Genomic DNA, 12625 nt, shown 5'->3' on the forward strand with positions numbered 1-12625 from the left:
CCGCTCTGTCCCATAAATATTCATATATGTATCCGTTTTCCTCGCTCCGAAGACATTCGCTATTCGTGCGACCGATAACAGAAGTGACTTGAAAGTGAAGAAGGCATGGGTGCCCAGGCCTTCAGAGTATTCAGAGTAAAAAGTGCTAAGAAGCCCGTGGGCGGCTTCACCCTCCACTGAGTCACAGACAAAACCACGTCCGCTGTATCCGCGCATCGAGACAAAGGTCTCAGCGGACATGTGCGGGACTTCGGCGGTATCGCAGCCCTGCATTACACCTATGCATTCAATGTGCGTGTTCACTATACCTGGTGGTATACATGAATATATGTATATATATATGTATACATATATATATATATATATCCCGTATATTTATATCCTTACGCACGAAGACCGCTAGATACCTTGTTTGTCACAGGCGCAGAGCATGCAAGGCCGCGCCGAGAGCACCGCGAACGCAGCTTCCCGTGGCAGTGACCCCTGCATTAGACAAATGAAAAAAATGTATATATGTAAAAGTACACATTTATATACACGAATATATGTATAAATACATGGCTACGCGCCTTTGTTTTGTCTCGGCGGCGTGATGTCTGGGACGATCTTCGTGCCAAGGAGGACGTCTGGGAGGTACGTCTGCGCCCTGAACTCTGGCGGCTGCAGATGAGGCGGGGTCGCGAGCGGCTGGTTGGTGAAGACGTACCCCGTCGCGTACCCGAGTTGTCGCATGAGACTCGTCGGCGCGTTACGGATGTGCAAAGGCACTGCCGCGTCGGGGTGTTCGTGGATGATTTTCTTCGCGTTCGCGTACGCTGAGAACAGCAAAAAAAAAAAAAAACGCGGAACAGACCGCACGCGTCGAGAAATCGATAAAGCCGCTGCAGCACACGTGCCGTCCTGCCCCTCGTCTCATCTAACACTTCTCGGGATGCCGACCTGCAGCTGCGGCCGGCTCCTCGCGGCCTACTATCTATCTATCTATCTATCTATCTATCTATCTATCTATCTATCTATCTATCTATCTATCTATCTATCTATCTATCTATCTATCTATCTATCTATATCTATCTATATCTATCTATATCTATCTATATCTATCTATATCTATCTATATCTATCTATATCTATCTATATCTATCTATATCTATCTATATCTATCTATATCTATCTATATCTATCTATATCTATCTATATCTATCTATATCTATCTATATCTATCTATATCTATCTATATCTATCTATATCTATCTATATCTATCTATATCTATCTATATCTATCTATATCTATCTATATCTATCTATATCTATCTATATTTATCTATATCTATCTATCTATATCTATCTATCTATCTATATCTATATACATACATACATACGTGTCGGGGCACTTGCACTCACGCGTCATATCGCTCTATTTCGATTCACGTGAAGACACTTCAACATTGCCCGTGACATAAACATATATATATATATATATATATACCTACACATGTTTACATATATATATATATTTACATATATATATATATATATATACATACTTGCATATATATATATATATATATATATATATATATATATATATTTGTCGGGGCATATAAGTTCATGCCTCCGTACACACGCATGTATACAGATACAATCAGATATACATACGTATACACACACATGCACATACATACACACATACATGCATTTCCATATATTCGCATACATACATACATGCATACACACATATATATATATATATATATATATACATACAAGCATATAAGTATACACATATAGACACACATGTAAATATACGCATACTGTCAAATATGCTCACGCCCCAGATATATATATATATATATATATATATGTTCATGATGCAGCTGGCAGCTTGCAGGGAGGTATTTGGCAGTTGGAGTGCGCTTACCGACGTCGACAGCGTTGGATTTCGGGCATTTGCAGAGGTAAATGACCGCCATGGCGAGCGCGGTTGAGCACTCAGGCATCCCCGTGAAGTGCGAGGCTTGGTACGCGGAGACGCAGAGCGGCAGCGCAGAGGGATTCGCCAAGCCGATGTCCTGCAGAAAAATGAGAAAAATCTGCGGATACAAACACGCGCGGATCGCGAGATTCCCCGCAGAACGCACCGACATAGCCATGAGTATGTATATATACATATCCATACGATCGGCTGAAACAACATATATACATATATACGTGTACATATATAGCTGTATATTACCCTACATATAATCATATATTTGGCCAGCGGTGCCTACGCAAGTTGAACCTGCGACGCACACACACGTGCGCGAGGTCGCTGGAGCCTGCTAGGATTAGACTACGTCCAGGCAACAACCGCCCTTTTCTGCGTACCTCTGAAGCCATGCGAACGATGCGCCTCGCGATTTTGAGAGGATCTTCGCCGGCCTCCAGCATCCGCGTCAGGTAGTACACAGCCGCGTGTTCATCGCTTCCTGTGAGGAAAAAAGAGGCATCTTCAGTATTCTACGAATTATAATGTCTTTGTTTATTCGAGTTAAGTTATACAGTTTGAGTCGCGAGTATCGATTCTAAAAGAAACGACGCTTTCAGAGCGCGCCACGAACCCGAAAAAGCGACCCGAGATGCACTTCGAGATCCGCGCATTTAGATAAACTGCAGTTTCGACTCTTTTTCCGCGGCCGCCTTTCCTCACGAAAGAAAGAGAGACCGACCGGACCCCAACGCTGAAGTTCAAAGAAACTGGATGTCTGCGATCAGCGATCCCTTTGAGGAAAGTGCAGAGGTCAGATGCGTACCGCGAACGCTCTTGTGGAGCGCCGAAATGAGGTCGTAGTACGTGTCTCGGTTTTTGTCGTAAAGAAGATGCGACTTGGTCGCTGAAACCGACACAGAACAGAGAAAATTCAAGCATTCGAACAGTCTAAAATCCGGAGAGGGCTCTGACGCGTCGCCTGCACTCGCACACGCCGCTACGCTACTGCCTTCTTTTTCTCAGTCCTCCTCTCAACTCGCGTTGGGTACCACAAATCCCTTTGCCAAGTTCTTTCTCTCCACGATGAGAAAGGCACTCGAGGGCAGCAACCGGCGCCTTCTTCTTCTCGGCTGTGCATCTCTTTTTGGCTCTCTAGCATGTCCTCCGCATTTCCTGCTTCTACCTCATTCGCAAACTGCCTTCTAGCCCCGCTTTCTATCCCATTCTCTAGAGAAGAAGAAAGATGTTGCCTTCGCGAACATGCAAACGTCTCCACGCAAGCATCCCATGCGCCGGCTTCTCCTTCCGCCTTACCGGCACTCTCTAAAGAAGTCACGTCTATCAGGAGCTGCTTGCGCGCCGCCTCGCTCGGCGCCTCTTCAGCCTGCTCAACGGGGGTATCAGGAAGCTGCGCAGAGAGAGGAGACGCGCGGCCTGTAGAGGGAGACGCGACCGGAGGCGTCAGCGCGTCGGTCGCGGCTCTCTGGTGATGGACGGCGTTCTCCAGCCTGAGAGAAATCGGGTCAAAACCACTCAAGAAAAGAATGCGAAAAAGAACGCGCACTGGGGCTCTGCAGATGGTAACGAGGTATCTACCTCTGTGGATGCCTACTGCGGTCGATCTCTGGAGGAACACATTTCTCAACTCCAGGAGCGTGCCGAGACAAACGCGCGAGTTGAAAGGCATAAATAAAGCGACAGAGAATGTGCACGCAAACACACAAGGAAACACATGTATGCATGCGCAGACACAGCAGCGCTCCACCAAAACTGCAAATATATAATAAATATATATATATATACATATTTACATATACACACGAATAACATAAATATTTATACATATATATGGATAACATATATATATATATATATGAATACATATATATATATATATATATATATATATATATATACGGTTGCATGTGTATTCTGGATCAACAGCCATCACTCGCCAAGGCCAGATACATGCAGAGCATGAATACACAAACATCTTGAAGCACCTCATCTTTGCAGAATCGACAGCTGAGTGGCGATTGTCGCTTCTCACATGTTCAGTGCACGGCGCGCATCTCCGTCCGCCAGTCCTACAGGGAAGCGAATGCAGGAAAAAAACTCACAGAACCTCATCACAACGCGAGAAGTTTGAATTGAATTGCGGAATCTGTCGCCCTCGCCTGCTTCGTTCTGTTCGTGTTGCGGCGCTCCCGCCACCTTTCAGTTTTCTTCGCCTTCCAAGCCCGCCCTCGCTGCCGGTGTGGCGGTCGCTGCCGAAAGACGCTCCTCCGCCACCGCTCGTCGTGGATTCTGTTTTCTCCTTTTCGTCTCTCCCCCGACAGAGTCCGCCCGCATCCACGCCCCGGCTGAGTGTCTTCCTTTTTTTTCTATTTTTCTTTGATAAAAACGACTCACTGCAGAGGACGGCGACCGCGTCGTCGGTGATGACGACCCTGGAGGGGAAGACAGCGAAGAAATCAGAGAAAAACCGAATATTAATCGACAAAAAATTGCCCCAACAGGACACACGCAGAGGCCCATGCGTATGAGGGATCCCACGGAAGAAGAGGACGGAATTTTGAATCGAATGCACTTCCCTGACAAATATGCACACGTATGGTCATCGCGCTGTCTATCTCTTCGGCTCTGCCTCGCTATACCGCCCTCGAGTTGAGTCTGTCACTCTCAAGCAGCTTGCTGGTGTATCGAGTCTGAGTCGCTGCATGGCGTGTGCGAGTGCAGATCCAGGAAGGACTCACAGTCTTGTCGTTTATCTGGATCTCTGCATGCTTCTCAAGTTCCTTGTATCGAGTTAGCTCACTGCGTGCTTCGGATCACACCAACAGAGTTCACAAATAGTGGCTCAGACCCCCTTGCATACGAATTTTGAGAAAACAGCGGCGGTTACCTCTCCTCTTTCGCCGCACGCTGCAGAATAATTTTTAGGTCTTCCTCAGAGAGAGGCTCGAGCTTGCACACACGGCAACGAGAAAGAAGCGCGCGGTTCACTTCAAACGACCTGAAAAAAGAAGAAAAAGAGAACTGCTTCCTTCCTATCCAAACATTCTACGGGAGGCTTTTGAATCACATATACACCCGTATATATGCCTATCTATCTACACCTACCTATTCATTAAATATCCACATCTATATCTATAGATTAGCATAAAGCTACACTATACACATCTAGGTCTCGATATCATTTTTAGTTTCGTATCGATATCCATATAGTTGTATTCATATCTACACAAAAATACTTATATTCATGTCCATATCTCTTTACATGCGCTGCTCTCCTCGTTTCTCTCTGTTGGTCTCTCAAAGGCGCTTGCGGAGTACCTCTGCTGACGCAAATATATATGCAGACGAGCGAACTCGCGACAGTAGAAGGCGCGGAGACGCCGAATCAACCGCGTGAATCGAACCAGCTTTGCTTCGAACTCTCTCGTTCTTTGTTTCCTTGTTGCCACAGCAAAGACTTGTTTGCGACACGCCCTGACACCTCCACTTAATCGACTTCTGTTTCGAGTCTCACGGATTTTCGGTTGTCGCGCCGATGAGAATGATCGTTCCACTCTCGACGTGAGGCAAGAGAGCGTCCTGCTGGGCCTGCACGGAAGGAGACAGAGCGAAGCAAACGTACCTCCCTTGAGACCTCCAGACATCCAATATCCTGCCCTCCTCTCATCTGCGAAGCGAATCCATGGACGTGCAGACGATGCAATCTCTGTCTCAACCGCCTCTCCTTCTCTCTCTCTCTCTGTATACCTTCTTATCTCTCTCCGCGATCTCTCTCTGCGCAGACTCGCCATCTACACATCTCTTTCTCTCTGCGAAGATTCTGCCCTGTCACCTGTTTATTCCTCCTTTTGTTCACTTTCGCTCTCCTCCGCGTTTGCTATCCGCTTTCGATTTCTCTAACTAACCTCTCATGCCAGTCCTTCGCCGCGGCTTCCACTCCGTTTTTTTAGTTTATTTTTCGAATTTTCGTGTTCTCACGCTCCTCGTCTCCGCTCTCACTCGTCGGAACCCTAATGCTGCGCTTCCGCGGACTCTCACCTTGTTGAAGCGGTGAATCTCGTCGAGAAAGAGAATCGTCTTCTGCGCCGTCGTCGCTCGAGTCGTCAAGGCTTCACGGACGACCTGAAGAAGACAAGGAAACCGACGCCCACACGCCTCGAAACACGAGAAGCCAAACCTCTCCCCCCCCGAGTCGTGGAGGCGCGTCGCGCACAGAGCTCGCAAACGCGCTCAAAGTAGGTAGAGGAAAGACGCACGGCGATCCCATCCCGGCGCCGACCTGATCCGCCAAGGCGGGGTGCTTAGCCGACACAGGAGGGTTCGAGGCTTCTCGTCATCCGACACTCTCTTCTCCTCTGTCGCTTCCAGCCCCGCTGTAGCGCCTCTCCCTCTTTGCCCCTGGAAGACGCGCGTGAGCTCGCGCAGTTCCTGCGATCGCCTGCTTGCTGCACGCGGCATCGTCGCTTGAACTGCACTCGATGCCTCCGCTTCTCCTCATCTGGCGCGCGCTGAGCCTTCTCGCTTCCGCGAGTTCGCGGCGCGAAGACTCTTCCTGCTTCGCTGGCCGTTTGCCTCTCACCTGCCGCACGTCGTTCACCCCGCAGGTAACCGCAGACATCTTCTTGAAGACGGGCGGAGGCACAGAAGACGACGAGGACGAAGAGCCGGACGCAGCCGACGCGCGCGCCTTCCGCCCGGCACACCGCCCCGCCAGGAGCGCCACGGTCGTCTTCCCGCAGCCTGGCGGGCCCCAGAGGATCAGCGACGGCAGATGTCCCGCCTGAAAAAAAAAAAAAAGACGGGCAGACCGGGAGGGATGAGACGGCAGAGGAGCTCTCGCCTGCAGACTGCGCAGTCGCGAGGTGTGCGCAGCGAAGAAGAGGCGACGCCTATATTCCCATAGAAGGAGGGAAAACAAAATTCGTCTGCCTCATCTCCCAGTCTTTTCCTTCTCCGCGCTCATGCGCACGTACCTCAATTAGCTCGCGAATCGTGCCGCGACCGCCCTGAATGCTTCCGTGCTGTCCGACGAACTCATCGAGCGTCTGAAGAAGAAAGAAAACCGAAGTGCAGCGAGGCGGCGTTGCTGTGTTTCAGGGTTTCCAGCGAGCGAACGCGGTTCTGCTGCGCGGATATGCCTTGCCTGGCGGCTTTCCCGTTGGCGCTCTCATCCTTTTTTCTGAAAAACGTTTGCTCCAGCGCCGAAAGAGGAGAAGCCTGCAGACGCCTCACGCCCTCCCCTCTCCGCGGCGGAGGCAGTGCTTGCAGGCAAGTGCCCAGCGTGCAAGCGGCAGCCCGGCAGCCTCACCTTCCTGACGCCCTCCCTCTCAGAAGCGCTGGGACTGGAACTGCTTCTGCCTCTCTCCCACGGGGGACGGCCTGCAGAGAGCTCTTTCTCGTTGAACAGAGGCCCCGATGAAGAGAAGAGAGGCCTTCGTCTCTTGACTCACCTCGGGTCTGAGTCGCTCCGCGAGAGGGGTGTACGCGTGCCTGCTGCGCTTCGCAGCCCCGCCTGGCGCGTGTGGCTCTCCGTCTCTCTCTTCTTTCGCGTCTGGGCGGCGCTCCACCGGCTTTCCGCCGGAAGGAAAGCTCGGAGTCCTCACCGGCGCGACGTGCTTCGCGGAGGCGAGAGGAAGCCGCGCGCCGCGCCTCGCCTCCGGTACGAGCCGCGCGCCCGCGGCCGCGCCGAATAAGGTCTTCACCGGACCGTCAGGCGTCTGCTTCTTCCTCGGGTGACCAGCCGCGTCCACCCCGTCCTGCTCGCCGTCGCCCTCGCGCCCGCGGCGGGTCAGCCGATCGCCCAACACGTCGGCTGTGTGCACGCCGAGGGCCTTTCTCGAGAGAGAGAGTGCGGGCGGCGGCGCTTTCTTGGACGCGCCCTGAGCGCCGACCAGGTTTCCCGGCTCAGAAGAAGCCGGTGAGAAAGCAGAAGACACGATCGATGGAGCCGAGTGGGAGGTGGGAGGCGCCTTTGCAGACGCGTGCGGCGGATGCGAAGGCCGCGCTTTCCGGAGCAGCTCCGCGACGAAGGACGACGAGGTCTGCTTGGCCGCTTCCCTCTTGACTGGTCGCTGCAGCAGAGCCGAGGGGGGAGCGCCCGAGGGAGGGGACGCCGACGCTGAGCGGTCCGGCAGGTCGCCGTTTCGCCTCTCTCGCTCGCGCGTCTCTTCGAGAAGCACAGCCGGCAGCAGCTCGTCTTCCGCCTCGTCTCGCGCGGCGCACACGGCGCTGGGGCGACTACCCTTTCTCTGCGCTCGCTCGCGCTGCGTCTTCGCATCCCGCTTCTGCGCCACGAAGGAGGCGACGTCGGCGCGGACGCGGCGCCAGAGGGCGGCAATCTGCTCGGGCGCAGGCGAGAAGTCTCGAGTCAGAAACAGCCACGAAGGATAAAGCGCATGCAGGTCGGCCTGGGCGGGCGACGCGGCAGAAGGAGGCGGTGCGGGAGACGAGGCACTGGGTGGAGGCGTGGCGGCTTCAGAAGCAGACGAAGACGACGACGACGACGACGCGGGAGGAGGGCGATCGGCGTGTCTCTCGGAGGGCGACTGCGAGTTTTGCGCGTCGCGCACAACTATCGTCCACAGCGAGTTGAGCGCCTCTCGCGTGCGTACGTCGGGGGGAACACACAGCCAGGAAGGCACGCCACGGACGCGCGCACCGACGCTCGGAACGGCGACGACGAACGGGGAACTCGGCGCCGAGTCCGCCGCAGAAAGGGGAGACGAAGAAGGGGAAGACTGGGGCTGGAGCGGCGCATGCGAGGGCGAGACAGCAGCGCCAGACGAGGCGGATGAAGCGGTCAAGAGCTGCAGGCGGCGGCGCGCGAGCGTCACATGCTCCTCTGTAGGATGGAGGATCTCTTCGAAGCGTCTTTCATCTTCTTTCCAGACGTAAAATCGACGAGAAGCCGATGACAGCGGGGCCTCGGAGTCTTTATTCTCCTCGGAGATCCACTTGAGCGGTGCATCGTCTGCCACGAGTGCGAAATCCGCGTCGTCCAGCCCGAAATCTCCGTTGCACTCTCCTTTCGCGTTCGCGCTTTGTCTTTCCTCCTCTTCGAACTCTAGGAGATCTCCGCCTACCGCCGCGCTGCCGCCTCTCCCGGTCTCCTCCGCCGCATCGCCTAGTAAACAGGCTGAAGCCTTTCCATTCTCCCCAGCGGTGTCGCCCCCCTCTTCGTCAGAGTCAATCACAATCGCCTCCGCGCAACTTTCCTCCATTCTCTTTTCTTTTTTCACTGCCGCCTTCTTCTCCTGGCCTGTGCGTCCTCCCTAGCGAAGGCTCCTGCTCTCTTCATGCGGCGCTTCTGTCCGCGCGCCTTCGCCAGTCCGCCGATGAAAATCCGAATTCAGATGTATGTACACCTCGCGTCGAGGCTCCGTGTGCGCGATTGCGACGCTAGCCGAGAGAGGAAAGAAAGCGCGGGCTGAAAAGGCGTTTGAAGCGCTTAAGCGTGAGACAGGTGGCGCCAGGGCGCGCGAAAAGAAGGAAATTCGCCGATCCTCGTTTCCGCGTGAATTCTTCTTTTTTGAGGGTGTCCTCGCGGTGGCTTTTCGCCGCTGCCGCCGCGAGCTTGCACACCCGCGGTTTAGGGGAGTGTCTCGGCCTGCGCGTTCAGAGAAGGAGTTCAAAACTGAACTAAAGGCAAGAAATGCGACATAAAACTGGCCGAATGTGCGTGACGAGTCTTTTGTCCAGGCGCTTGTCGACTTCCTCACCCGTTTTCAGTGAGCCAATCTGCACGCACGCATGCCCGGAAGAAAAAACCGCGTCACAGTCGCTGTCAGCGAAGTCCGACACAGTCGTGATTCAGACCCGTTGTTTCCCTTTACATAGATGCACACAAAGCCTCAGAGGATGAAAAAACAGAGACCGATTAAAACGCCGTGAACAAAAGAGTGGACGCGCCGCATACGAAGACTAGCCCCGCCAAAGGCCGGATTTTTTTGCGCGTACATGCAGCACACTCCGAGCGATGTACCATGTGTTCTTACATACATATGTTTATATATTTTAAACATTGGTATGTTTATACGCTCCTGCTTGATGCTGAGAAGAGCCCTGAAGAGCTTGAAAGCGACGTTTCCCGGTGGGCGATGCTGCAGGCTACCCAAACGCGTGCATGCAGAAGCGGATAGTCGTTCCAGCAAGCGTAGCTGCGATACAGACTCTCACGCGTGTGTAGTGAAGTTCCCGTTCGATGTGTATCCCCGTATTTCGCGTATGTGCCCCGTGCCCTTCTCTAATGAGTCAAAATAACAATAATCCGACGTGCACATATATCAATATATACATGTATATATATCTACTTACATTGTCATGGATACACATACGCATATATATAAATATTCATGTATATATTGATATATATACGTATACAGGAAGACCCGCAAAAGAGCGCCATAGGTCTTCAGAATTGGCTCGCCAGCTTGTGTGCGTGTCTTTAAAAAGCATCCAACCAGCAGGTCCGCTGCATCCGCTGCTGCTCGAGTGAAAGTTTTCTTTCCATTGCGTACTCTTAACACGCCTACGGGGATAGCTCGCGTCAGTGAACTCGCGAGCGGACATTCATCCTTTTTTCCGGCGGAAGGATCTCTAAATGAAGCGTTAACATGCATGCTTCTTGAAATATTTTTTCGTAACATGCGAAAAATCACATCGCCAAACGCGCTCTGCGCCGCGTTGAAGAAACCATTCTAAGCACTGTTCAACCCGTATAAAGAGAGATGAATGAATAGTCATACTTGCGGCCGTGAACCGCACCTATACGCAAGACCTCCGAAGTGCGTGAAAGAAGCGACTTAAAAAATCTTGTGCTTGCGGAGGGAGAGTGCGAAGTGGCTGCCTCTGTATCTTGAGTCGAGACTGAAGTGCAGAAGACTGCAAGCACGCGCCCGTGGTGTACATACACTGCACGGCGACGGCGAATCGTGAGAGGCGAACGTCCGAGAAGGCGCGTTTCCGCCTCGAATGAGGAGCCACAGAAATAGAGATAATCCACTAAAAAGCTTTGCATTACGACCGGAAGAAAGACGCACGGCCGGAAAGAATCGGCCGCGGTTTCATTCTCGCTTCCCACTGAAAACAATCTGGGATCGCAAAAAAAATTTGAGGCAGGCGGAGACGCTAAGGCGACACAGCGCAGTACACACATTCGAGCAGACGACTCGAATCCCGCGCCAACGAAGGAAGCGGCGACATCGTTTCCTATCGAAATCAAAATGCACACAGGCAGAAGACACCCACAGAAAGAAGGCGACGAAGGTGTCCAGCGTGCAGCGGGGCTTTACTGCACATTCCGCCCACGCCAAACAGCCGCCCAACCTCAGGTAGACGTACACTGCAACGCGAGGGATATGCGACTCTCTGAAAACTTCGCAAATCCGACGCGAGGGACGCTTCGCGCACAGCGTCGAGCGCAGAGGCAGGCTGAAGTCCACGTGCGCACGAGGCGACAGAGCGACGGATGGAGACAAAAATGAGGACGCGCGCGGACAGAAAAGGGAAGGCGTCACTCCAGGTCTCATTCCGGTTGGTGAGTCTGTATTTCCTCTTTTTTCTTCGCCTCTGCACCCTGCGCGCGCGGGTGTTGCGGTCAGTTTTTCTTGTTGCCATCTTCGGATTTATTCCTCAAGCCAGACCTGGCGGCCTTCCCGAAGAGGCCGTTGGCGCGGCGCTCGCACGCGATCTCCTCCTTCGCAGCGGCGGCGTCGTACATCTTCTCTTCGAGTCCGCTGTCGCCTCGCCCGCGCGGGAACATGTCGCACAAGAGAGAGAGGAAGCTCGCGACCATGCTCTCGAAGAAGGACGACGAAGCTTCGTCGCCCGACAGCAGCACGTTCGGGTCACGCTCAAAGGCGCCTTCCTCACAGCCCTGCGAAGCTTCACCCACTTGCTTCCCTTCCATTTCGTTTTCTTGGGGTGTCCGCGGAGAATCTTCCCCTCGCGCGCCCTGGAGCGCCGGGTGTATGTACACCGCGCGGTCCTCCTCAGGCGACAGGCCCGCGACGAGGAGGAGAGCTGTCGAGAGAAAAACACACGAGCGGACACTCAGTGCGTGCGCCATGATTGAGAGAATATCGGAGGAAACCGACAGCGAAAAGCGCAGAGAAGGACGCAGAAATACGAGCGAAAGAGACAGGAAGACGCGACGACCCGCGCCACCACACAGACAAGAACTGACGAGAAGAAAGCTGTCCGTGCCGCAAGAGGAGATTACGCGTTAGAAGAGATTCCTTCAAGTCATAAGAGAAACCAGAAGGCCACAATTAAAAACTCGCGCGGCGGCCGGAGAAACTCCCGATCGTTCTAGCCCGCTGCTGCGGCTGAAGATACCCACCCTCTTCCTGTCTCCGCGTCTCGACGCCGGGAGAGCGAGCCGCCGATATGACCAGATTGCAAGCTGAAAGGTGTCAACGTCCCCTTCCTTTCATGAACACCGAATGCAAAGGAAAACCTGAAACGAGCGGAGAATACAAACGAAAAGAGAAGGAATGCGAATAAAGTATCACGCGCGCCGGCGCACGCGGTGCCCTGCCTAGAGCCTGCCCGCAAGCTGTCCCCACCAGCAAACTCTCCTCAATTCGCGGGCGACCTTCTTCGGCAGAGAAAGCTTATCAGGCGCTGTGGAGTCCATCT

General features: G+C 53.1%; 2 protein-coding genes across 2 annotated transcripts; both read right to left on the minus strand.

Annotated features, from left to right (window-relative positions):
- Positions 1-561: 561 nt before the first annotated feature.
- BESB_028840 (putative werner helicase interacting protein 1) lies at positions 562-9207 on the minus strand (the record flags this gene model as incomplete). Its single annotated transcript, XM_029361558.1, has 13 exons — positions 562-815; positions 1919-2069; positions 2368-2468; positions 2793-2873; positions 3284-3477; positions 4020-4056; positions 4382-4419; positions 4875-4985; positions 5502-5575; positions 6026-6109; positions 6567-6767; positions 6961-7032; positions 7438-9207. 13 exons carry the CDS (start codon positions 9205-9207, stop codon positions 562-564), a joined length of 3168 nt encoding a protein of 1055 aa, XP_029215458.1.
- A 2375-nt stretch (positions 9208-11582) lies between these two features.
- On the minus strand, positions 11583-12053 carry BESB_028850 (uncharacterized protein; the record flags this gene model as incomplete). The annotated part of the gene is made up of 1 exon (XM_029361559.1): positions 11583-12053. The coding sequence occupies one exon, from the start codon at positions 12051-12053 to the stop codon at positions 11583-11585; it is 471 nt and encodes a 156-aa protein (XP_029215459.1).
- Positions 12054-12625: the final 572 nt, after the last annotated feature.

This window comes from Besnoitia besnoiti, assembly GCF_002563875.1.
Source record: "Besnoitia besnoiti strain Bb-Ger1 chromosome Unknown contig00015, whole genome shotgun sequence".
NCBI lineage: Eukaryota > Apicomplexa > Conoidasida > Eucoccidiorida > Sarcocystidae > Besnoitia > Besnoitia besnoiti.